Below are 27,265 nucleotides of genomic sequence, written 5' to 3'. Positions count from 1 at the left end.
AATTAGGTTAGAGTTCACATGCATAGTATGCAATAAACAATATATTTATGTTTCTTTTACCATTATATTTTGTAAATAAGAGGAATTGGAAATGGTTGGGATTTTAGATATTAGATTTGAAAAATGATCACAAAACTTGTGCTAAAAATATTAGAATATTTTCTTGGTTGGTTTCCTATTTCATTTTAAATAAGTTTTTTTTTTTGGTGGGTTTTCATTTAAAAAATAGTACCTTTAAGAAATAATCAGGTTTTTTTTTTCCATGGGAGTAAAATAGGTATTTTCTACTTTTTGGATTCACCAGTCTAGTCTGAATGGGCTTTTCTTTCTTCCCTTCTTTAGATGAATTAAATAAACCAATAAGATTTTCTTTCCTCCCCCTACACTTCAGCACTTGTACAGTTCCCATTGGTTTCTTCTCTTCAGATTACTCCTTTGTTTTGTATTTGAAGGTTGTAGTTATTTAAATAAAACTATGGCTTTTGGCCTCTGAGGTTTTGGTAATGGTTAGGGAAGAGGACAGAAAAGAACAAACTGGTTGGATTTCTGTTAATCTGCCAGTTTTTTTTAATATATAAAATTATAGTTAAGAATCTGTTTTCCAGGTGGGGAATTCTGAGAGATTAGATGAGATGTGATTATTCTTTACTCAATGCTGGGTCTGGAGAGTAATAAAAGATCCTGCTTTAAAGTTGCATGATGTTGGGCAGGTTGCTTTAATCTCTCTGGATCTCAATATTTTGTAAAAAGGGTGTGGGAAGCAGGTGTTGAACCAGACTGTCTGGGGTCCCTTTCAGCTCTGATTCTTTAGCCATTTCTAATTGATTTTAGCAGCCTTTTTCCATTCATAAAACTACAAATACAAGCACCTTTTTCTGCCAAATTAGAGGCAGTAAAAATTCACTGTTAAGTATTTTCTTGGGATAGTTCAGTTGGAAATTCTGAAGAGCAGTTGTCAGAGAGAGTTGTACAAGTTTTTAACCTTTTTATTGTCATGTACACCATCTGGATTAATTGTGAATTTCAAAAATCCAGTGTATATAGGAACCATCCATATCTGTTCTACTGGTGGTGAAAATATATACTGACCCTTTCAATGATTTTCTAGGGTGCTCCAATATAGAATATACATTCTGGGGAATTTTCAGTAGTAAACAAAAGAATAGGAAATGTGTAATTCATGTATGAATTGGGATTTTTATATGGGATAATTTCCTAATAATTATTGATTTCACAAATTTACAGCATATGGGCGATTTTGGAGGCAAGCATAAACCTGGAATTATTGTAGACTATCATAACAAACCCAGTAATGTAGCAGTTGCTGCAAGAGGAATAAAAAGAAAATTGATGCAGCCACCTATTAAGCCTGGAGGGACATTTATCAAGAAACTCAAACTGACAAAATTGATTGAGAAGATAAACCAGAAAAAATCACCCAGTAAGTAGTAAAGTGAAATGATCCATTAGGCCTTTTCCTTTTTAAACAAGGTTTTTTGATACCTTCTGTCTTCTCATTAAACAAAAAGTTTAGGCAGAAAATTGAATTGTTTTGTATTTAGTACTTTTTATTGAAATTTATTTCTTAAACTTGACAAGTACTTAAGATTTCTTAAAGATTTTCAATTTTTCTTTTACAAACTTGCAACAGTCACTGAATTGGTCTCAGTATGTCTTGTGGGAGGTATTTTCAGAAAACTTGACCTGTTTGGCTTTTCAGTTTTACCTAATTTTAGATATATTTGATAATTCAGATGCAATAGAAAAATGTTTATTAACATGTTTTCATAATTGTTATTTTGTATTATGGCCAAAAATTCTCAACAGAATTATGATTCTCTGGATATAGTTTTAACTTTGGAAGACTTAACTTTTTTATTTGACATTTCACTAAGATATCTCTGGACCATCCCTTAGATTGTGTGCTCCATTGCTTTAATTAATTTGATATAATATAAACAGTATCTTTACTATTTATATTCATTTAGCACATAGAATATTGTGCTATCATTAAAAACTTAGCACTTATTCAGGAGATACATTTATAAGGTATCTAAAAACATAAGAATTCTCATTTAGTGTAAATCATTCTTTTTTTGTGCTCTGGTATTTATTAAATTACAACTTTTTATTTCTTGCAAAATGAGAAGATTCTTCTGAATAGTAATTGAATCATTGGGAGTGAAGGAGTATGGCAAGGAAGTGAGTATAGAGAGAGAAGAAACAGATTTTTGAAATAAACTTAAATTAAGGAATTTTGCAGTGGGTGTGAAATCAGTGAATGATTTATTAGAAAAAAATAGGATAGTTTGCTGTATGTGTGGCTTGAGAAGAATATTGAATGCTTCAGAATCTTTAAGGAGAGTGAGTTTTTGGGGAAGGAAAGGTTATTAAGTTTGATCTTTGAAATCCCCAATCATTACTACATCTTGCCACAGTGCCAGTCTTCTGATTTGTTTTCTTAATTTTTCATCCATTCTATATGTTTAGGTGGTTTATAGAATTTGTCAATTATAATTTTGCTTCTGCTTCTCTCTCTTGATCTTCAACCAAGTGCTTTGCACTTCTTGTCCCTGTCTTCCCCATGAGTTTACATTTTTAATATATATATATTTTATATACATTTTGACTTTTTTTCCTTCTCATTTTCCTAAACTTTATTGTATTTATTTTGCATTTCTTTCAGGTGGCAGATTTCATTTATAAGTGTTATTATATCATGTCCTCTCTGAGATACCAAGAAAACTTGTTATCTCTGAATAAAATTTGTTTTCTTGACCTGATACCCTTAGTTCACCTTCCTTGATAAATGTATAAATGTCCATTTGTTGATAGCCATCTGAAGCCACAGGTTTTTATTATTGGCTCCTTTTAAAAATATTTTTCATTCTTCTCTGAATTTTGGGCTGTTCAACTTTTTGAAGGAGTTTTGGGGTTGGTGCATCAGAGGAATGAGATTATTACTTCTGTGCTTATTGAAAATTATCCTGGCAGTGGTATGAAGAAACAATTGGAGGAGATTGAGATTGGAAGTGGAAAGACAAGTGGTGATTAGGAGCCATACTGTTAGTGGTTGGTGGTAGGTATAGAGTTCAGGTGATATGTATTCATGATGTTTTGCAAAATTGAAAGTGACAAGAAAATAACTCAACTGGTTATAAAAAGAGGTGAAGAATTAATTATGGAGGGGTTAGTCAGAGACTTAGTTGATATAATAAATTCTGAATGGAGAAATGAATTGGGGATGGGGGAAAAATAGGTATTTGTGCTTAAACTTCCTTTAAAAAAGAATTAGTCCGTATAAATAGAGGATTATATATGAAACAGTGAATCTTCATTTTGTAACACTTAAAAAGTATATAATAAATTCCCTATATTATTTTTGCAAATATCTTATTTGTCTTTGCTTCCTTCTGAATTCCATTTTGCTCTTTTTTATGCATTTTTTGGGGAAAAAAATTTCAGTGCCTCCTTTCCCTTCTTTTTATATCGGTATTCCTAACCTTTCTCAAACTTTGTTATACAAAAAAAAGGGAAAAAAATTGTAAAAACAAAGCATAGTCAAAGCAAATATTTACATTTGAGTATGTTAAAAAATATTGAGTCTATCACCTCTATCAGCAGGTAGTTAGTTAGTAATGTGTTTCCTCAAATGTCTTCTTGACATGATCATCAAATTGATCAGATTTCTTAAATCATTCAGAGTTGTTCTTCATGATATTTGTCCTTGTAAAAATTATTCTCCTAATTGTTTCATTCTGCATTACTTTCCAAGATTCTGCCTACAAAGAATTCTCTGCAGTCATCCCATCATTTCTTTTTGCTTTCGTTTTTTTTTTTTCTGGGGCAATGGGATTAAGTGACCTGCCTAAGGTCACATAGCTAGTAAGTTTCTAATATCTGAGGCTGAATTTGAAGTCAGGTCCTCCCATCTCCAGGACTGCTACTCTCTCTACTACACCATTTAGTTTCCCCCACCTGTCTTTTCTTACTAAGCAGTAGTATTTTGTTACTTTCATATGCCATATTTTGTTTAGCAAGAATTTTTCAAATAGTCAGTACTCCCTTTGAGTTGAGTTCTTCTCTTCTCTCTACCTGTCCCCCCCCCCATCCCGTTTTTTCTTATTTAACTCTCTTTGTACTCTGAAGACATTTAGGTTCTGAAGAAACATTTGTTTCTTTCACTGCTCTCTGTCCCCCTCTCGAATTTGATCCTTGGTACTATATCATCATACAATCCTTTTCAGTTTCTCAAGCAAACTTATCTTTTTAGGTATCTCTCCATTCTGATGTTTTTATATTTAAAAACTCACAGCCCTTTCCAATTTTTCAAGCAAATTTACCTTTCTAGGTATCTCTTCATTTTAATGTTTTTACATTTTAAAATTCCTACTCAGCTTTAGTTTTTTTTGGTCAGGAAAAAGTCCCATTTTTTCCCCCCTGTAGGATTACACTTACTTTTGCAGGGAGTTATTCTTGTTTGCAAACATTTATCTTTTGCCTTTTGGAATATTTGTATTCCAGGATTATTTATCATTGAAGCTATGAGGTCTTGAGTGATTCTGACTATGATTTCTTGGTATTTGAACTGCTGTTGCTGATCCCTCTTTTTTTTTTTTAAAGAACTAAAAAACCTTAACCCCAAACACTCCCCATCAAAAGAACATTTATCTATCCATCCATCCATCCATCTATCTATCTGTCTATCTATCTATAAAACATAGAACACATTCTAGTGAGTACAAGGAGGTTGGTTTGGAACATCATTACTGCTAGCTCTAAAAGAACTTTTCTGAACCTAGAACAGAGGGAAGAAATTTTGTTAAATATTCTTTCTTTATTCCCATGATTTACTAGCTAAAATAGCCCCTAAAAGTGAAGAAGAGAAGCGACGAGTTGAAATTCGACGAGAGAAACAAAGGCGGAGAAGAGAGAAGATCAGTGAGAAGTATGGTGATGTATACAGGTCTGTGTTTAATGGAATAAAATCAGACTTTGTTTAAGTAAACACTAAATGCCAAATAGGTGGGAGACATGCTAGGTGCCAGAAATATGTACAATAAAAGTAGTCAACATTTTAGAGAAACTCAATTTCACAGAAATGCAGTAATGCCTCCATTATCCAGTTTTTTTTCTGAGAATTTTAAACATAGTGATGATCCCTTTTACAACAAACCTGGCAAGTATTTATAAATGAATGAATTAAGAAGCCTATGTTCAGTGTTTAATGCGTTCTAGACAGTTTGCTAAACCCTGGGGGTTACAATTACAGAAGTTAGCTGAAGGGTAACCTGTAGGGTTAGACCTATATAGGGAAGTGGTGGCAGTGGAATAGGTGGTCCTAGCAATGGTCTTTGGTGGTGGCATCCCAAGGCTGCTGAGTGTCATACTCTACCACTCAACAGTGAGAGACACTGAGGGACATTCAGAGAAGATGCTCAGACTTGATTTTTTTTTCCCAAGGTAATTTAGGTGATGGGGTTAAGTGACTTGTTCAGGTTCCCACAGCTAGGTAATTAAGTATCTGAGGCTGGATTTGAACTCAGGTCCTCCTGACTTCAGAGCTGGTGCTCTTATCCACAGCATCCCTAACTGCCCCTCAGGCTTGAATTCTGAGACTAGCATCTTGTATCTTGACTTGGCTACTCCTCAGCTTCTCTGGGACTATTATCACTAAATCTGTGATTCTCTTAATTTGATCACTGTTCCCCAAGCAAGGGGGAGAAAGTGAGAAAGGGAAGTAGGGGCAGACATATGGCTTAGCAGGTACATGGAAAGATGTCGCAAAATGTTGAGGTTAGTCAAATCGGAAATATGGTTTGGGACTCTTTAGAGACAATTGGTTAGTGAGTTAGTATTCTTTGATCACAGTCATTTCAAAGCTCAAAGTGGGTTAGGTCACCTGAAGAGTAAGGCAGGGTTTCAGGTCCAGAGGGAGGAAGGTGCATGTGGGAGGGAAGTGATATTAGAGTCAAGGTAAATGGCAAGATGTTGAAGATGTCATTCAATCGACCTTTATGTCATTCAACCGTGATCCTAAATCTTAGAATCATTTCAGAAGCTTTGAATATATGGATCTAGACTGAGATGGAGTCACTGAGCAAGCAATCATTCTAAAGTACTCTTTTTAAAGAAGGTTTCTGCTCTTCTGAGACACTCCGGAAAATGATGTATATCTGAATTTTGAGTGATGCTACTATAGTTCAGACTTCACTTCTAGAATTTCCCTTAATTCATTTAGAAACCTGATCTTGCAATTGAAATCAGTATGAATAATTTGTCTTGATAGTGCAGTTATAGAAATGGGAACTGAAGTGGACATTTCTATATTTTGGCTTAATTTGGAAGCTTAGTACAGGGATAATTATGAGACCTTAGAGTCATTGCTAAACTGATGGTTTCAGGCTTGAGACACTGAGTTGTGTAGTTAAAGGAAGAGACCATAGAGGTCATTACCATTTGTTGACTTGGGTAACTGTTCTAAAAGTAGTGTGTTTCTCCCTGCTGCCCTCAAGTGGGACTTCAGAAAATTAATAATGCTTATATCATCAATTTTATTGGTACATCTTCAGAAATCTTGAATATCCATTTTTCTTAAAGTGCCTGACTTTTTTTTTTCTCATAGGATGACATTCACATGTTCATTTTGCAAATTCCGAACATTTGAAGAAAAAGAAATTGAAATTCATCTGGAAAGTTCTTTTCACCAGGAAACCTTAGATTATATTCAGAAACAAACCAAATTTGATAAAATTGTTATGGAATTTTTGCATGTAAGTAGTTTTTTCTTAGTTATGAATACTTATTCCCTTATTAGAGTTAAGAAAGGAGATATGATATTGAATTAATAATCAGAATGCTAGGGACAATTAGGCAGTGCAGTGCATAGAGAGCACCAGCCCTGGAGTCAGGAGTACCTGAGTTCAACTGTGACCTCAGACACTTAATGATTACCTAGCTGTGTGACCTTAAGCAAGTCACTTGACCCCATTGCCTTGCAAAAAAAACCCCAAAATAAAAAACAAATCAGAATGCTGTATTCCAAAGAGATAGACCTGTGATCAGTACTTTCAACTTAATAGGCATTATGTGTCTGTTAGCAAAGCATTCTCTTAGAGGATCAGAGATGGGGTTCAGATTAAAAGCTAAGCAAGATGCAAAGCAAAAGTAAATAAGATGCTGGGGAGAAAAAGCAGGAGGCTGTGCTTGTTCATTTTTTCATGAATCAAACCTTTATTAAGTGCCAATTGTATTGTCATTGTGCCATTTGACAGGGATACACATCTTCAAGGAGCTGCCAAAGTGTATGGGGTTTCCACATTCTAATATTAGGCTGAAAAATGGGAAAAGGAATTTTTATGGTAGTTGCCCACTAGTTGGGATGTAGTGGACCTAAGTACCATCTCTTCCCCTAGATTGCTTCCAGAGAGCTTGAGCCTCTATTGTGGCACTCCACTATGATACTTATGGAATCCACCAGGGTACTAGAAGCAACTCTGTTTATTCCATAAATCTTGGCAATTCTGCAGTATAAATTCTTCTTGACTATCTAATCAGTATGAAGTTTGTAATATTTGGTGAGTGAATCTCTTGCAGGAAAGAAGGATGAACCATGGGAAGAGCTTGCTTTGAGTGAACATGTCAACTGAACTCTTCTTATCAAATTGCTTTCCTTGGCTATAGATCATCTGTCAGTCCTGTTCTTTTGCTGCTTGCTCATTGGACTTCTAGTGATAAGGCATGAAAAAGTGAATCTTTACTTGGGTGACATGAATTCTGCAGGCCAGAAATAAGAAATAAATTGGGACCGACTGATGTGATATGAGTGTGGATGGGCATCTCTAAGTCAGAGAAGGCAGTGGGCCATCTTAACCATCATAATTGTTCCACCCCTCGGATAGGGGCCAGTCTTTAACAAAATTCAGGTTTATTATGCCCTGATTTGGAAGGTTGCAACAAGTTCTCTGACTTCAGAATTCTGGGCTTGATCCCAGACTTCCCAGAACTGGACATGTTGGCATTAATGTACCTTCCATGGCCACCAGAAGTTCCAGTCAGCAGTAAAGGTTAAAGTTTTAAAAAGGTCAGCTTGACTTTTTCTGGTACTGTTGTAGTAAAAGTAGAAACCTACCCCTGGCATATTATGATGAGAGCTCTGTAGTCCTGGGCAGAGGTGCTGGTGCCCATACATATCAAACATGTCTAGTTGAGGTGGGTGAGTCCACTACAGTTAGGGTAACAGTTCAGAAAGTGAAGAAGTGGCTCTTGATATCAGTGGAGAAAATTCAATGATCTGATAGAAGTTGAAAGAAAAAAAGTTTGTCATTGTTGGAAAGAACTCTTGCTGTGATTGATCTTTCTGGTAAAAAAAATGACAATTTTCTTGAAAGCACACTTGCTTATAATAAATAATGATGTTTTAGAAAATAATTCTTGAGGCAGCTAGGTGGTGCAGTGGATAGAGCACCAGCCCTGGAGTCAGGAGTACCTGAGTTCAAATCCATCCTCAGACACTTAGTAATTACCTAGCTGTGTGGCCTTGGGCAGCCACTGAACCCCATTGCCTTGCAAAATCTAAATTAAAAAAAAAAGAAATGATGTTCGTTAAACTCTCAGATTGCTTTAGGTTTTTGTGGTTGCTGTGGAGATAGATGGAGTGCTGTCTTTTTTTAGGATGATAGCTTCATATATCTCAGGTGCTACTTTTTCTGTTAAAATGTCCTATATCATGGTTCATTTGTGTGGCAATCATCTAAAAGGTGTGTGCCAGGGAGAGTTATTGTTTCCTGGGAGAGTATAGCTCTCATCGTAAAATGTTTTTGGGACCAGGGTAAACTTAATCTTAAGTTCATAGTAAATATGTTCTATCTTTGAATCCCCCTGGAAAACTGTTTAACTGCTGTTTAACTCAATCATTGTGAGGTAAAATCACTAGAAAAACTGGTGATAAAGTGACCTCCTGTGAAACAGCAGAATTGCTTCTTCAAGAATTTAGCCAGTCTGGGCATCGTTCCTGCGATCTGGGCTCATCTTGTCTCAACATCGTCCATATCGGTCTGTTGGGTGCCTCTGAATCCATTGCTTTTTAGAAGCAGCAGTTCTCTAAGGTGGCAGATATCAAGTACCAGCCTGCAGGCCCAAGGATGGACTTGACTCCCTCTGGTATCCTGGACTTTGTCCTGATAGTAAACAGTTATGTGCAACACTGGCCTCTGTAGTCAAGGCTGCTTGTCCTTGCTGCAGACTTCAATAGCTAGCATTCTCACAAGTTTTTCAAAACATGCAAAAATGCAGTCTAAGAAGTCTGTGGGGTGTGTGTGTGTGTGTGTGTGTGTGTGTGTGTGTACGTACATAGATATATATATTTTAATATTTTCCATTCTTCCTTGCTTTCCCATATTTCTTTTATTTAAAGAAAGCATATGAACTTAAGCAAAACTTAGGTACTTTTGATTTTTTCTAGAGTTTGAATTTGTTAGCTTATTAGGAAGAACTTAAATATAAATTACAAAATATTTCCATCTAGAACATTAAAGTAATAGGCAGTGTGAGAATAAATAATCCATCAATGAGTATTTTAAGTATCTACCCTGAGGGGATTAGAATGGAAATACTGAAGGTAATCTATAACCTTGGGCCTTCTTGTTTGGCATAAGAGAAAAGATAAATTCACTGAAAGAGGTTAGTTAGATGTAGCATATGCCTGGACTATGGTGAGAGCAGTTGAGTGAAATGCAGCTGAAATAGAAATCTTGGAATGGAATGATCAAGGAATGAAGTCTTTGGACTTTAGGAGTTAGACCTTTGAGAGCTAGAGAAGTAGGGCAGTAACTAAGTCATTTGGCATGCTCATTGCTGCCTCCACCTCATTGTACCTGGTGGTGTTCTCCTTAATACACTGTGGCCCTGTGCCTTATTCAGATCTGACCCCATTGTTTGCCTTCTCAGGCCTTCCCTCCCTCCTATGTGAAGCTTCAGTTAACACTGTGCCAGTCTGCATTGGCTTCTTCTCCATTTTAAATAGTAACTCCACTACCTATAAAACAAAAAGTCTTTCTGGGTTTGTTATTTAATTATATTGTTTCATATTTTTATCTCTGAAGACTGCTGGGACTGCTTCTTACTCTGCTCAGCTTGGAGTCAGGAATGACTGGTCTGGAGTTCCATCTCCAGGATGGAGCAGCTGTTTCAACATGGCCAGGTCACTTGAGCTTCCTCAGCCTCAGTTTCTCCTTCCTTAAAATGGGGATGATAATACTCATCTCAGAAAAGTCTAAGTGCAATGACAGATGTCAAGTGCTTTGTAAACCTTAGAAAAGTATTACACAATTATTGTGTATTTGTATTACTGGCTCTTTTTTTCTTGTTCTTAGGAGTGTATGGTGAATAAATTCAAGAAAACATCAATGCGTAAGCAGCAGACGACTAATGATTCAGAGGCTGTCAAAGCAATTGAGAAAGATGTAATGGAAGGTAGGTATTTTCTGACCAATTGTGTTTTCTAAATTCATTGTTAGAAGTGTTTGATAAGCTTTGGAGCTTGTTGTCCTTCCTTTCTCTCTCTCTCTCTCTCTCTCTCTCTCTCTCTCTCTCTCTCTTCGAAATTTCATGCATGTTTCAGTTTAATAAAAGAGAATTGAGACAATGTCCTTTGGACCAAATTAGGAGCAAGATTCAGAATGTGAATTCTGGTTAAATATTAATCAGAAAAACATTTTAAAGCCAAAGATAATACTTTGTAGTATGTATTAGATTTTCATATCCCTAGTATGCAAATAGTGAAGTATTTTGCAAAATAGCCTTAACAATCCTAATTTTCAAATTCTCTAATAGGAATAAAGAAGACAAATGAACAAGCATGGTAAATAATTATTATAATATGCTACTTTTATTAAACCAGTCCCAAAGATGTGTATACATGACTTGAATACTCTCATTTTTATTTCCTAATTCTTTTTGACCTTTTTTTGCAAATTTAACCTGGGTTTATTTATCTTATTGGGTAATTATAGTTGTACAGTATCATTATTCTTTTGGTTCTGTTTTTACATTGTATCCCATCCTATGATTCTTCCCATAATTCTTTGAATTCCTTCTGGCTGAGTGATATAACCACAGTGGCTTGTTCTTTGAGTAAATGAGTATTTTGGGGCATACTTCTGTATACCGCCTCCCCCATTATAAGTTTGTTGATATAGTCACAGGCACGGGATCATTGATTAAAAGGGCGTATGTATTGTTAAAACATTTATTATATAATTATAAATTACTTACTCTCAAGGGAGTGAACTAATGACAGCTACAGCCACAGTTCTTTTTTTTTTTTCTTTTTAACCATGGTTGCCCTAGATTGTTGTTTTTGCCAATATAATGGGTATCAAGTTGAATAAGAATTTTAATATACATTTCTCTATTTATGCAAGTTTGAGGACTTTTTTGATGGCAGTATTGGTAATTTGTGGGGTTCTAGAACTGCCTTTTCAGTTTTGATACAGTAGGACAGAGCACTAGATTTGGAGTCGGATGACCTGGGTTCAAATCATAGCTCTCCTACTTTGTGACTCTGGATAAGTTCATTGCCCTGAACTTTTTTCCATCATCTCTAAAGTGAGATAATTGAACTAAATTGCCTCTAAAGATTCCTTCAGCTATAAATATATGATTTTATAAGATACTTATTTATGGGAGAATGACTGTTATGCTTACAAATTTATTAGTCAATTAGAAATTTTGGATTTTAGATCTTTAATAAAAATGGGTGATACAAATTTATTTTATATTATTTTATTTTTAATTTTTTATGTGATCAAATGAATCTATTTTGTCTTTTATTTCCTCTAAGTATTAGTATCTTGTTGAAAGGTATTTTCCCTTCCTCCCTTTAGAAACAATATACTTTATTCTCTCTCTAATTTTCTCTTCAGTAAATTATGAATTTTTTTTGTTTGTGTGGTTTTTTTTTTCCAAGGCAATGAGGTTAAGTCATTTGCCCAAGGCCACACAGCTAAGCAAGTATTAAGTGTCTGAGTCTGAATTTGAACTCAGGACCAGTGATCTATCCACTGCCCCACTTAGCTACCCCTCTAATATTTTTGAAAGTCTTCAAATATTACTTTTTAGGTTTGATTTTTAAAATTCCGTTTTGTGTTATAACAGTTAATATTTTGGTAGTCTAAAATATTTCTGGTTATCATCTTTTAAAACAATTTTATGAATAAAAATAAATTTACCAGAATATGAACCCTTTTAAAATGAAAGGAACTATTTATTTTTCCAGTTCATAGATTATACCCAGTAACTATACATAATTACATAAGATCAAGGGCCCTCAAGGCCTTTTTTGTCATGGACTCCTCTAGCCGTCTGTTGAAGCCCATGAACCTCTTTTCAGAGTAGTATTTTTAATGCATAAAATAAAATGTATGGGTAGAATTACAAAGAAAAATAATTACATTGAAGCATATTAGAAAAAATTAAAAAATTTTTAAAATAGAGAAATTCAGGCACCCTGGCGTAAGAAAGAGGATTTTTAACAAAAATGAATTTGGCATTGAATCTCTTTAGGGTATTTTGGAAGGAGAATTTAAGACTAGATGGCCAGAAATGACACGATTTATTCTAGAGTAAAGTGATATCCTAATATTTTTTCCTGAGATGAGAGAGACAATAAATGAGAGATTGGGAGGGACTTAAAGAGTGAGACATTGGTGCCTCAAAAGAATTCTCTTTTGCACTTTCCTTCAAACTTATCCTTTCTTCTCTTTCCTGAATCCAGCCTGCAGAGAAACTCATCTCCTCTCACTTCAGTTCTCAGTCTTTCTCTCTGTTACATCTTGTTTTCTCTTCATTCTCATTCTTTGAAATTATTGAATCACTGAGTAGCTCACCAGATTCCTTGTAGTTAGATTGTAAGAACATCAATGATCCTATGTGATCCATAATACTGGATCAGAACCCTTGGTCTTTCCTCACTGTCTCGAGTTGTTTCACAATGACACCATAGAGAATTGTATAAGAAGACAAGGCTGTCCTGTGTTACTATCACCTTTAAGTTCCTAATGTAACTCCAAAGTTGCCTCGTTGTTGTTCTGTCATCTGTGAATTTATATAAATCTTGGTTAATTCTGTTTGTCTTTGTTCTCTACAGCCTTTTAGGGTAATACTGTCCTGGCCCCATTTTGTATGGCATAATTTAAAAACTTGCATATTATTGCAAGTGTTAAGGTATACCAAACTGGTGTGTTGGGATTTGGTGAATTTGTGGTCACTCAATCCATACCCTTCAGGATTTTATGCACTTTGATTTTATTTCTTTGTGGCCTCTATGTTTCCAAATTTAAGCATTGTAGGTTTTTTTCCAGTTTATCTTCCAATGTTATTGGATAACTTTTTTCTGCCCAGCAATGTAATGTGGAAATGAAATAACAAAACCTGGTTTATGTGAGGTTTCTAGTCCAGAGAAAATGTTTAAGTAAATCCTGCTCTTTTAAGATGTATATGTTCTTTGATCATCATAGTGGTTCCTCATATTTATTGAAATAACAATCGTTTACACGTGATTTTGTCTACTACTCACAAGGCAACATTTTAATGTTGCACTATGAGTTATTCTCTTTAATAGTTGAATGTATTTTTTAGGGGTTACTGCAGATGACCACATGATGAAAGTAGAGACTGTTCACTGCAGTGCTTGCAGTGTGTATGTACCTGCCTTACACAGTTCGGTTCAACAGCACTTAAAATCTCCTGACCATGCCAAGGGGAAACAAGTATGTTTGAATCTAGTCTAGTAAGCCATTGACTTCTCTCTTACGTTTGTGCTGCTAAGGGCTGGTGGTGCTTATTGGGTCACTACCATTGATCCATATGTTGTCCCTGTCTTTAGGTTTTTTTATCTGAAAAGATACTCAGATTTGTAATTCTTAAAAATCGTGATAAATGGTTTGAGACATTTATTTTTGAGAAAAAGAAAAATAACAATACTGTTAAAAATCATTAGAGCTTTCTCTGTGATTTAAAGGCCACATAGTTCTCACTTCGTAAAAATATCCTTTCACTGAGAGAGTAAAAAGTATTCTACTTTTTTAACTGACTCTGGTGACCTGTAGGTAGGGAAGATTTGTTAGAAGGAGGAACTGCTTTAGGATTATTAGATAATTCAGCATTATATCATCTTTGAAATTCTGGTTCAAATAGTTTTGCTTCTCTGCTGGTCTAGCATTCAGCCATGTTGTATTTCATGTAAAGTCATTACTAAGGTTATTTTTAGATGATTTTGTGATTGTTGAGGGGAGAAATTAGAGAAAACTATCCCAAGGATAAAGAAATTAAAACATCTCTCTTTTTTGCCTTGAAATAGAACATATTTTGAAAATATATATGTATATGTACACACACACACACACACACACACACACACAAATTCTCAGGGATTAAACCCTAAAACATCATTGAACAACCTTTTTATTTTGTGAATTTCAGTTTTACCATCCCTGTTCTAGCTACCATCCCTTCTCCTTCCCTTTTTGCTTTTATCCATCTTCCCTGTTCTGCCTTTTTGTCAGTAGAATCTTTCCTACAAACACCTTAATCATTATTCCCAAACCCAGCTTTAGAATGACTAGTTTTGGCAAGAACTGTTGCTTACTTTTAATGATAAGAAATAAACAAAGAAAAAGAAAGAAAGAATAAAAGCGGGAAAAAGGAAGGAAGGTGAGAAAAAGTGGTTGGGTACACAAATATGCCATTGTAGTTACTATCTCTCAGGACAAGTCATCCTAAGCTTTTTTATTGGAACAGTATCAGGAGTGGCAAAAATGAGAGGCAAATTTATTTCTTAATAATTTACATAAATAGATTCCTAGTCAGAAATTGGGTATTATTTACACAAGATAATAAATGATTAATGATTTTTATTATAGTGTATTGAAGTAAGAAAAAAACTTAAAATCTCAAAATCCTATAAACAAATTAGCCATTATAATTACAGTTGGATTTTGTTAGCAATTTTCTGTTACAGAAAACAAATTATTTGAATAAAATGAATTTAAATTTGAATACTTTCACATGGAATTAGATTCTCTTTAAATATTTATGGGTTTTTCCCCTTTTTTGTAGGCCTATAGGGAACAAATAAAAAGAGAGAGCATCTTAACTGCTACTAGCATCTTGAATAATCCAATTGTAAAAGCACGATATGAACTTTTTGTTAAGGTAAGATTTTGAAAAGATTTTCCAAATTTTGATATAATGCTTATGATGGTTAAATTGCTACAATGTTTATTCATTCTTATAGATTTAATAAATGATGTCTGGGAATATACTGAATATTTTGAGTATACTTATCTGTTTTCCTGTTACTAAACAGTTTTGTGATACTTGGATAGTGCTTTGTATGACATTATACTTTCCTCTCTAGAAAGTAATTGCTTAAGAAATAAAAAACCCTGGGTTTCCTCTGTATTACAATAAGCCAGTGGAATTGAGCTTTTTGGAGGGGGAAATCCTCTTTTCCAGAAAGCCAACTGATGTAAGAGATAATTAAAAAGAGAAAAATATTCAGTTAAAGCTTATTTAAGTTGAAAGATTTAAATGAAAAAATGTTTGTGTGTGTGTGTATATATGTATGTATATGTATAGTATTTTGCCAACCTTAAAGTGCCTGTAAATGTTTGTTATTGTTTTTGTTGTTGGTATCACCCAAAATATAAAGCCCTTTCAATGCCATTTCTAAATTAGTGATTATTGGAAGATCTCTAGTTATGGGAAAAGAGTTTTTCATTCCTGTTTTACAAAGCTATGGAAAAGTTTTTACTCATTTCTATGTAATATGCCTTTTAAAAATTTTTACCAACTAATCTATTTTATGCCTTTTTCCATCTTCCATGTGACTTTCCCTTGAAAGAGGCTATCAACCACCACCTTGTTTTCTATTCTTTAAGCCAAACATCCCCATTTGTTTAAGTAAATTCTTTTATGACTTGTTTTCCAATTAATTTTAATCTGCTCATCTTTTTCTTGATCAACTAAAGTTCTTTCCTTTGTAAAATGGATCCAGAATTGGACACAGTTTTCTAGATGTGATTTAAACAGGGCATCTTTTTCTCTGTGAGCTTTGCTTCCAAGAACAAATTTAGATGTTTATTTTTTTGCCAGCCTCATGCTAGTGCTGATTCCTACTTGCAGTCTCCTAAAATTGAATTGGCCTTTAGAAGTAAATTACTCATCTTGTAGGTAGCAGAGTTGGGCTTTGAACAGAACTGCAGAACTTAAAGTGGCAAATTTATTTACCATTAAATTCCAGATCTTTGGAAATTTGTTTTATTGTCCAGTGGTTGACTATCCTTTTGCTTAGGTGAGCTGGGGTTTTGAGGAAAGTGGGGGAAAATTTTCAAGAGTTGCTATGTAAAGTGTCCTGTCAGTTTATAATAATGTTTTTGACAGACTATACCTATTCTCTGTACTCTGGAAAAATATATAAAACAGTTATTTCTTTTTTTGTCATTCCCTCAATTTTTGTAATTTTTTTCCTGTGTTAGACCTTTTAGATGAGAGTTTTAGGTGAACAGAAATTAAAGAGTAAATTGTTAGCTATAATATTTATGTAAATTATTTATCCAATATTGTAATATGGTTGATATTTTCAACAAAATTTTGAAAAGGCACAGAATGTGTAGATAGTTTCAGTGAATACTATTAGTACTTAAAGTCAAAAAGTAGTCGTTGAATCTAATAGGAAAAAAAAGAGGGGGGACTTCGAAATTATTTTGGAGAATATCTACAAGCCACTTTGTGGAATGCCTTTTTATCTGCATATTTTTGTTCAGTAGAGCAACATGAGAACAGTGCCTATTGTGAAGTGACTGGGCTTTCCTGGGCCTTTTTTGGAGCTCCCAGCAGAAATACCCTGGGCTTGTTGATTTTAATCACTTCTTGTTTACATATACTCTTAAATGTTCCTGCAGTGGAGCTTTAGACTAGGGAAGTAGAACTGAACTGCTGTTGAAATAAAACCCTACTTTTTAGTTCAAGCAGTATAGTAATTCATAAAGTAGGTTACTTTCAGTCTTCAATTATCTAGAAGATGGTAATAATTTATTGACTGAGGATGATAGTAACTCAGAATTGGTGCTATAATTTGGAATGGAAAGCTACCTCTGTTGACTACTAAATATTTGAAGTAGGCTTAGTTTACTAATTCTTAATTTTGGCCAGGTCACTTTTGAGTTGTTAAATTGGAATGTTCAGTTTTGTAAATGTTCTCTTGTTTTTGATAGACATTCAGATTTTGTGTTTCATGTATTTTTAGTAATGTTGCAAAATTATGAAACTTTGTGAAATTTAAGCAGATCCTTATGGAAATACATTTAGTTCATTCAGTTTTAGCTTTATAACATTGGCTCTGTTTTTACAAAAAATTAATTTCATGCATTAAAAAATGATTTCATATGGATGTCATTAGAATCTCATTAGGAAGGAAGCATTGGGCTATGGAAATGGGGAATAGTACAATATTTTCAGTAGTTTTGCAAATCTCCTTGGTTGCTATATAGTAGGAGTAAAGATTAAAAGCACAAACATGCCATCTTCATACTGTTATAACAACAGATCATGTTTCTATAGTTTTAGAGTGCTCAGATTGCTTTTTTTGTAATTTGATTAACATAAAATGAATATATCACTTCAATAAGTGAACTATCATTTTTGATTTCAGGGTAAGAATTCTTTTGAGGCTGCAGATCAAAGTCAGGAGCAACAGGGAGTAGAGTCTGATGAGGAGGAAGAAAAGATTGATGAGCCTGTGGAAGAAGAAGAAGAAGAAGAAGTAGAAGAAGAAGAAGTAGGAGGAGAAGAAGAAGTAGGAGGAGGAGAAGAAGAAGTAGGAGGAGGAGAAGAAGTAGGAGGAGGAGAAGAAGTAGGAGGAGGAGTAGAAGAAGAAGAACAAGTAGAAGTAGAAGTAGAAGAGGAGGAAGGAACAGAAGAACAAGCAGACTTCAATATTGAACAGCCTGAAGAGAATTAATTGCATAAAGAATTAGACGTAGCAATATTTTTCTTTTCTTGAATTGGCTAATTGGAAGAATTTTAAAATAGGATAAAATATGAATTGTTTAACACCCTGTGCACACATTCCGTGATATTTAAATTTGGTAATCTGAATTAAAAATCTTCTGGATTTGTTTTACCAAAATGAAGGTAATAGTTTTAGTCAAGCTTTTATAGAAATCAAACTTAGAACTGGTAAATTGTATAATTTTTTTTTAACTTTATGGTTGTTGAGGCTGAGATGTGTAGTATAATATTTCTATTCTAATCATTTTAACAGAAATGCTGCTTATGGGAGTAAATATTCAGGATGTATAAAAAACTTTTTGAATAATTACCCTTTGGAGAGATGAATGGGCCAGAACTTTTTTTGCTTTAAGTATGGCTATTTTTAGACTGCATTGCCCAGTGTATGCTAGTTTGTTTAGGGTATACATTTTATAGCTTTTTTGTGACTATCATTTTATAGCAGCAAATGTTTTCTAGAAACATTTTTTTTCCTGAAGTAACAATTTTAAATCAAATGGGATTTATCAATGGAGTATTTTTAAAATCAGGATCCTGTAGCTTCAGTATTCAGATATTGAAAAAACAGTGTAGAGTGCTTCACTTGACTTACTAATTAAAGTTTTGACGAGGGTGGATTTTTTCAACTTTCATTTTAACTAGCATATAAAGTTAGCTTTGAACATCTTGATTATCTATTTAAAGATTTTTTTTAGTTTTATTTCTGTGCCAAAACTTGATTTCCTTTTGATTATATATTTGAATACAGAATTGTATTATAGCTGCTGTGAGTTCCTTTGTCTTGCCTCTTATTGGCTAACACATTAGAATCAAACTGTCTTTTTTTTTGTGAATATTGTCTCTTTGGAATAAATAATCACTGAGTTTTAAAAAGATGTTCTTATGCTCACTTTTCTTAAGTCGTGCTGAGGGGTCATAGTGGAACTTCTTAAGTTCTTTCTTTTAAACTCTTCTTCGTTTTTGTTAGTGTTAAGTAAATTAGAATAAGAATGTTATTCATAACTATTCATCATTGTTAATATTGAAAAGCACCATTACTTTGTCTCTAAATGTTTGTTTTTTTCCAGGAATGTTAATGTAGTTTTAAATTCAGGGATAAGTACTCTTATTTTTTCACAGATATGAAATATTTTAGATTTTTATGCATAAGTAAATAACTGGAATAAAAGGCTTGTGGCATAGGGGATAAAATCAAGGTCTTAGAGTCTGGAAAACCTGGATTAAAATCCTAGCTCTGACCCTTGATCCTTTTGTAACTAGGGACAAATTATGTAGTCTTTGTAGCTTTTAGACAACACCAAGACCAAGATGGAACAGCCTTTGTGAGATATGTTAATGGAAAAATTTCCCACAGCAAGGAAACAATAGGTCTTTGAAATATTGCTGGTCAAGGCTTTTGTAGAAATTTGCCAAGCCATTAACTAACTCCTTTAGCACCTTCAGTTCCATCATTTGCAACTAGGAGGTGAAAGTTTCTTCAGTCCTGAAGGGCCATGAGCTGCCCTTCCCTTGGCTTTCTGTGCTTCTCCATTAGATGCATACCTTGCTTTATTACCCTTCCAGACTCAGCTGAGATAAGAGTTTAGTCTTTTTGTTGGAATTTATCTTCATGTTTATCCTTGTTTGCATTAGCAGTCTACTAAGGCCTTTTGCAGCCTTTTCAAATTGATGGGATGGTATTAACATTTTGAATGTGATAGAATGCATAGTAAAGAACATATTGACTGTTGTAGTAAATCAGTAGTTCTGATCTGTTTGTTTCTCCTGGGTCTTAGTAAGACAAGTGCCCATATGTAGATGATTTTGGGGATTCCGAACTACCCAGAAAAGTGACAAGCAGGGGATGCTAATGTTGATGGAGTGTCCATTTATTGTTAGATCTGTTTTATTGATCTTGGTGTTCTTGTATTACTTCATTTCTATGTAAAGATTTTTCTGACTTTTCTGATGCTTTTGACCTTTTTGACTTAAGGTCACCCCCCCCCCCCCAATCTGCTTAAATGGATCTAATCTTATAGAGAGTTTAGAGAGTCCCCTACTGTGGGAAAGATTCTAATCCATCCACGATTTCTCATACTGGGTAGTTTTTGACGATTCCTTTCTTGGATTCATCCAACACCTTCCTCTTCTTTCATGATGTCCTGGACAACAGGACTCTCAGTCTGTTATCCCTTTTCTTTATCATTTTCAACCATATGTGTCCTTGATGAATCTTTTTGGTACACAAGTCACTGTTGATAATTGACTTTAGTCTGTTTAACCCTGCCCTGCCTCTTTCCATTCTTCATTGGTTCTTGTTCTGAGATGGGGCTGTTTCTAGATTTGTGAATATATAGGATCCTTAGGTGGATACTTATTTGAATGTGTCTGGAACCTGAAATTTAATTGTTTGGACTGCTTCTTTTATTCATATTCATATATATATATATATATATATATATATATATATATATATATATATATATATATATATATATATATATTATTATAATCCCTTGCAAATTTACCTCCCCCAGAATGAGGAGGGGTCTTCACTAACAGTTTTGACCTGTTGTTATAATAAATTTTTCCCTGTTAGGGACAAACATTACAAGAAGTTTTATCTTAAGGGAGAGCAAAACCAAATTAGATTAACCTACACATTTATTGATATTTCTCTTAAGATGTGGACTTCCCTATCATGTATGGGGGGAGAAGAAGAGGGGGTGTCTGGTCAGAGAACTAAATGCTGCCCTATCCCTATCCCCATGTTAAAGACCTACTGTGGTCCTTAAAGAGCTTGGTCCTTTAGGAGATGTGTCTGAAACATCCTTGTTTGTCTATTCAAAGAATGATTATGGCCTCCCAATGTAGTGTGGGATACAGTAGAGATAGGGATATATTCCAGTAAAAGAGTGAAAAAAGTCTTCAAAACAAAGCCATTGCCTGAGGGCTCTTGATGGAAGTATGAAGGCAAACCTTTGTTCAGTTTTACATTTAAAGCAGTCATCTCTAAGCACTCTTATTTTTTGGATATTTTTGTTTTTGCAAGGCCATGGGGTTAAGTGACTTGCCTAAGGCTACACAGCTAGGCAAAATGTCTGAGGTCAAATTTGAACTCAGGTTTTCCTGACTCTAGGGCTGGTGCTCTGTCCATTGTGCCACCTAGCTGCCCCTGCGTACCCTTTTCAATGGTTAAATTTGACTTCATTACCAGGAGTCCTACTTTGGTAACTTGGTTAGATCTTGCTGACCAAATCTGTGTGTGTATGTGTGTGTATGTGTATTTATATATTTATATAAATTTTTTTTGAGGGTTGAGGACATCAGGATTAAGTGACTTGCCCATCTGAATTTGTGATATCCTTAAGCTAGATGATCTTCCATACTTTTGTCTTTTATGTTATCCTTTTTTGGAACTGTATTAGATTTCTGGATATAAGTTTACCTTTTTTTTTTTTGTAGAGTGGTATTTGATTAAGTGGGTTACTGTTTTGACAGACACATAAATTGGATTTTTCACTTCTTTCCCATGTCATTTCAACCCTCTAGTTAAAATTATATGAAATACTAGTTTGACTCCTTATGAAATTAATTTAAATGTTACCTATTTTTACATTCCAACATGAACTCTTGACTTTATTATTTTATATTTCCAGATGCCTTAAAAATTTGCATTTTGTTTTGACACACTTCCCAATAAGCATGCAAATATCACTACCAATTATATTCCCCTAAAATCTTAAGCAAAACCATCTAATGGAGTGATAAGATAAAATGTCACATTTTGCTTTTATTGTTTACTTATTTTTAAGGTTGTGTTGATTTTATTTTTTTGAGACTTGATTTTACTCATTCCTCTTTAAAGTTTTTCAGTGGATTTTGGTCAAAAATTATGCAGTGGTTGAGAACCATACAGCATAATTGGACATGTGTCTTAAGAGCATCTGAATCAGAAGCTGGTTTTGAGGTTTTCTTTACATCAGAATTTCTCAAATAGCACCAATAATTGCAGATGAGGAGAACTAAGGTTCAAATTCTCCAAATTTACCAGGTGTCAAAGGGTTAACTCACTTTCCTCAGTTGGGATTTAAATTGCTTGTCAGGGCTCAGGTCACTATCATTGTTAAGTGACAGATGTCTTTCTGAAAATCCCTTGTATCTTTTCTTGTGATGTAAAGTTCACTGACGGCAATAATAGGGTGTTGTTCTTTAATAACTGTTAAATTTATTCTTCAGAGAATTTGCCAAGATGTCCTATTGCTCCTGGAGGACTCCCTTGACACCATACTTTGCATTTTCTTTTGCATAATGCCTACAGATTTAGAATCACTGCATTCCCAGTTGTCTAGCTTCCATATCCTTGGTTTAAAGTACTGATGAAATATTTGTAAATCTCTTTTTATTTCTAGTAGCTTTGGGTAGCAGTTGAGCAATGAAAGTGAGGTCCCTGATTCATAATTCCTGAGAATCCCCAAGAGTGAGCAGATAGACCAATCCACGCTACTGCAGGTAAAGTGATGAAGCCAGTACAACTTGGGGTCCTCAAGAGGTAGCTCTGTAATGTTTTCTAATTCTATTCTTCATGAAATTCTGTTGCAAGTTAGAAACTTCCTGTAAAGAATGATCATACCTCACTCAAGGATGCTGAACATTTGACTGTATTTCATTCTGAGAATGAAGGGACCAAATCTGGGGGTAGTGTCTGTTTGAGAATTTTAAACCCACAACTTGTACCGAAGCATGAAATTTTAAAATCTGAGAGGGTCACCATCTTCATGTTATTTCTAATTAAATGATGTTTTCTTAAGATTAAATTTCATTGCAAGTTAACAGAAAAAAGCCTGTTAAAGTGATTTGAGGTAAGAATTAGTTAATGAAATATGTCCTTTTTTGAAGAGTCAAATCGATATTATAAAATATTACAAAAGTATTAACCAAGTAAAATGAATTAGACTCAAACAATATATTAGTGTTATTTTTCTCACATGATATTTAATTTCATATTAAATACCTCTTGAAGGCTAATATGGAATAGAATTTGAATTGAACTGTCTTAATTTGAAAAACATATACCTAAGGATACACAAATTCTTCAAATTTGGTATTTTTGGAGGGTCATTACAGTACTCTGGATGGGATGTACTGTACAGAACAGTACATTACAGTACTCTGGATGGATAGCATAGCATATTTGTATAGATAGTCATGTTTTCATAGTCTTATTTGGTTGCATTTATTGTCCCTTTTTATCATTTACAAAGTCTTAATTTTTATGAACTGGTCAGTATCCTCAATTATTTATTAGCCTTAAGAAAAGAAAGGTTGAATGGCTAGTTCTGGGGGCAAAATCTACCAAATCTGGCCTGCTGCTGAATTTTACCTTTTTTTTTTTAAGTAAAATTTTATTTTTAAAAATATAAAAATCATTTTTAGTAGTTTACCAACACTTGGTCCAGATAATAAATAACTCAAGTCTTATCACCATAGGCTGATACTTTTTTGCTAATGACTTTTATAGACAAAAACTATCCTCTCTTTTGACTTTCTTTTCTCTTTGACTTCTCCATTTGGATGTCAGACTGAATTACGTATTTTATTATTTTATTGTTCATTTGTTTCAGTCATGTCTGACCCTCCTTGACCCCATTTGAGGTTTTTTTGGCAAAGATATCAGAGTGGTTTGCCATTTCCTTCTTATACTCCTTTTATAGATGAGGAAACTGAGGCCATCAGGGTGAAGTGACTTGCCCAGGGTCACAGAACTTAGTATCTGAGGCAGATTTGAAATAATAGTACACTCTCTCTCTGGGGTCTTGACTCTGGGCCAGGAACACTCTTTTCCACTTCATGATCAACCTGCAAAATTTAGGTAACAGTTACTTAAACTGTTCTTCTCTTTAAGTGGCTGTTGTCATTCTTACATTTCTCCTGCTCAGAACTTTGGAATTTTTTAATTCTATTTTTCCCTAAATACCTGACAATTAAGACTTATTTTTCTCTGAAATGTCTCTTCCTAACCTCTATTCTTTGTATAGCCAACCTTTTTTTTTCTTTTTACTAGTCACATATCATTAGAATTTGAGAATTTAAAGAGACTTTAGTTATCATTTAATAAGATCTCCTAATTTTTCAGGTGACAGTATTGGTTTCCATTGTGACTTGCTTGAGTTCAACACAGAGCTTGTTAGTATCAGTCCTGGGATTAGAATAGGAGACCCTGACTCCAAATTGTAGATCTTTACTGCCTCAATTTTTTGGATACCCTCTTATCTGACTTCCCTAACTGCAGATTGTCTCCCTCCCATTCTGTGTTGTACCCTACTGCTTACTGCCAGACTGATCTAGAAAAGGTGCTTTCATCCTATCAATCCTAGTCAAAAAAAGTACTAAGATATTGGGAAGGGAAGGGATGTCTGGGATAACTATTATTCTGTGAGAATCAGAAGATATCAGTAAAAATTTATTGAAAAAACCTAGGGAAATATGGCTCCCAATTATTTCTTGCACAAGTTTGCCTTCTGACCCTTGTAAATGAACTTTCCAGGACTTCCATAATCTGGGATCTCTTACTTATTCATTATTTTTGTTTTGTTTTTGCAAGGCAATGGGGTTAAGTGACTTGCCCATGATCACACAACTAAGTAATTGTTAAATGTCTGAGGTCAAATTTGAACTCAGGTCCTCCTGACTCCTGAGCCAGTGCTCTATCCACTGTGCCACCCATTTTCTACCACTCTATAATATTCACTATGCTGTAGCTTGGTCAATCACCTCACTTTCCCAAACATATTGTACCTCTCAGCCCTTTCTCTTGTTCCTGCTATGTCCTCTCTTTTCCTCCTTTGGGCATTTAATCTTCCCTTATACTGTGCCCCCCCCCCCACCGTTATCAACAGAGACCTGACTAATCCTGCTATTTCTGTCATAAAAGCTTTTCAAAATCTTATTATCTTTCTTTTGAACTTCGTTAGCATTTAGATCTCATACCATATAATTTAGCATTTATTGGATTGTTTACTATTGTTTGTACCTTAATAGATTGTCCTGTCTTTGAGAGAGGCTACAATATTTCATTAGTCTTCTTGATGTGCGAATCACCTCAATTTCTGGTCTCACCTAGATAATATATTCCCTTGAAAAGGAGGGGTATGGGCAAGTCATCTTTTCCCCTCCCCCATTATTGGGCTAGGGAATTATAATAGAATAAATTCTAGTTATTCGGAGAAACAAAATACTGACTCAGTTTAAGTTCTGAAGTTAGCAAATTTTGTACTGAGACTAATTAGTTAAATGTCTTTATGTGTGAAAACTGCCAGTGACCTTGTGAAAGGTAGTATACTGGGTATTGGAGTTACTTAAATCTTTTTGTATCACATAAGAAGTGGAATTAATTCCAACAACCACTATCAGTTGTTCAGTTAAAGTCTGTTTTGAATCACTCATTCAAAAGGGTTTTTTATTTTATTATTCAGATGACCTGATTAAGTTAAAGGATATGATCACTTGTATAATTCTTAAGATGAGTTAGTTTTATTGAAACATGCTTTTTTGGGGCTACTAGGTGACACAGTGGATAGAGTGCCAGCCCTGAAGTTAGGAGGACCTGAGTTCAAATGTGACCTCAGACACTTAATAATTACCTAGCTATGTGACCTTGGGCAAGTCAGTTAACCCCACTGCCTTGTAAAAGCTAAAAAAAATATGCTTTTTTTCACATTAGTACATAATATTTAATTTTTAGTATTTTTATTTGACATGTTTGATTTACATTTATCTTAATTGTTAGTTTAAAAAGTTTTCAGATAATTTGAAAATCATTTGTTTCTCCCTTTTCCTCTAAAATGTCTTTATCTATTGGGAATTAAATACTACTCTGAAGTTTTGTCAGTTAATTATAGATTCTTTATATCTAATTTTTATTCATGAGTAGATTTAACATTGAATATTTTTTCCTAACCCGAGTTTTTTCCCAACCTGTTACTTTTTTGAAATATATTATTTTTTGTTATTTTTACATAGGTAAATTTTGTCTCTGGTAAATTTTGTCTCTGATAATTTTCTATATTCCACAAAGATTTTTTGCTGGTCAATGAATATTATAGTTACACTGTTATTTCTTGTTTAACAGTTTAAAAATATTAAAAATTAGATCAAATTCTTTTAGCATTTGATCTGTGGTATAGCTCTAAGATTAATTTTTTGACTTTACTGCTGTCCAATTTTCCCTGGTATTTCCCCCAGTATTTTGCAATTTGTGGTTTATGAAGAACTAAAGATATACTTTGGGCTGCTTTTATAAATTCTCTCCTTATATACTATTAATTTTTCCTATTGTTACCCAACATCCTAGACAATTTTGTTAATTAAGTTATTCATTAATATTATTTTGATATCTGATAGAAGTCCCTTTCATCATTTTATCTCCCATCCTTCCAAGATTTTCCATATTTTTCATTATTGTTTTGGTTGTCTATCTGAATAGAACTTAAGTTCATTGAGGGGAAGGACTTTTTTTTTCCCTTTGTATCTCTAGTGTGTAGCAATGCCTGGCACAGTGAGTATTAATATATGTTATGTTGATATTCATCTGATTCTCTTATAAAGAGATATAACCTAAGATGTTCCTAATGAAAAAACAGAAAAATTTCACCATATATACTAAAACTAACCATGAGTTAGCAGCTGTGCATTAAATTATTTATCTCTCTGTATTTCTATCAAGCATCTCAAAGTTGCAGCTATTTTTGTTTCGTGTCTTACTGGGCAGGTCCTGCAATATTTGATACATTTTGGTATTATAGATAGTTTTTGACTATCAATTTTTTTATTTTTGGACAAATGATTTTTATATATTACTAAAATATTCTTGTTTAAGAGTAAACATAATACCCTCCCCCCCAAAAAAAAACAGACCCTAATGGGCAATAAAGTAAAGGAAAGAGAAAAAAAATAAAAAAATTAAAAATTGTGCTTCAGTCTGTGTTCCAACACCACCAGCTCTGTCACGGGTGGATCACATTCTTTATGATAAGTCCATCACAAAAGCCACCTCCATATTTTTCCACCATTACCATTGCTGACTGCAACTCCCTCCATTCATACCTCCCCACTACCATATACTATGTTTTCTCTCTCCCTTCACTCTTCCCTCTTCTTAAATGTGCTGTAGGGTAACTGAGTGGCGCAGCAGACTGATCTCTGGCCCTGGGGC

At 34.1% G+C, this 27,265-nt stretch overlaps 1 protein-coding gene across 4 annotated transcripts in view; it reads left to right on the top strand.

Moving 5' to 3' along the window:
• LOC141512620 (DBIRD complex subunit ZNF326-like) overlaps nucleotides 1-25,454 on the top strand; it is a 38,261-nt gene extending 12,807 nt beyond the window's left edge. For 2 of the 4 annotated variants that reach the window (XM_074221701.1, XM_074221700.1), the window contains 7 exons: nucleotides 1,246-1,441; nucleotides 4,858-4,966; nucleotides 6,626-6,773; nucleotides 10,374-10,473; nucleotides 13,639-13,769; nucleotides 15,118-15,213; nucleotides 17,714-20,464. In XM_074221701.1, coding sequence (XP_074077802.1) covers nucleotides 1,246-1,441; nucleotides 4,858-4,966; nucleotides 6,626-6,773; nucleotides 10,374-10,473; nucleotides 13,639-13,769; nucleotides 15,118-15,213; nucleotides 17,714-18,022 — 1,089 coding nt within the window. In that variant the 3' untranslated portion in view covers nucleotides 18,023-20,464. Of the gene's footprint in view, nucleotides 1-1,245; nucleotides 1,442-4,857; nucleotides 4,967-6,625; nucleotides 6,774-10,373; nucleotides 10,474-13,638; nucleotides 13,770-15,117; nucleotides 15,214-17,713; nucleotides 20,465-22,463 lie in introns of those variants that run through there. The other 2 variants (XR_012475547.1, XR_012475546.1) reach the window with 2 other exon arrangements.
• Nucleotides 25,455-27,265: the final 1,811 nt, after the last annotated feature.

The sequence above is a fragment of the Macrotis lagotis genome, chromosome 2 (assembly GCF_037893015.1).
Source record: "Macrotis lagotis isolate mMagLag1 chromosome 2, bilby.v1.9.chrom.fasta, whole genome shotgun sequence".
Taxonomy (NCBI): domain Eukaryota; kingdom Metazoa; phylum Chordata; class Mammalia; order Peramelemorphia; family Peramelidae; genus Macrotis; species Macrotis lagotis.
The sequence above is the reverse complement of the archived record's forward strand: the minus strand, read 5'-3'. Positions and strand labels throughout refer to the sequence as shown.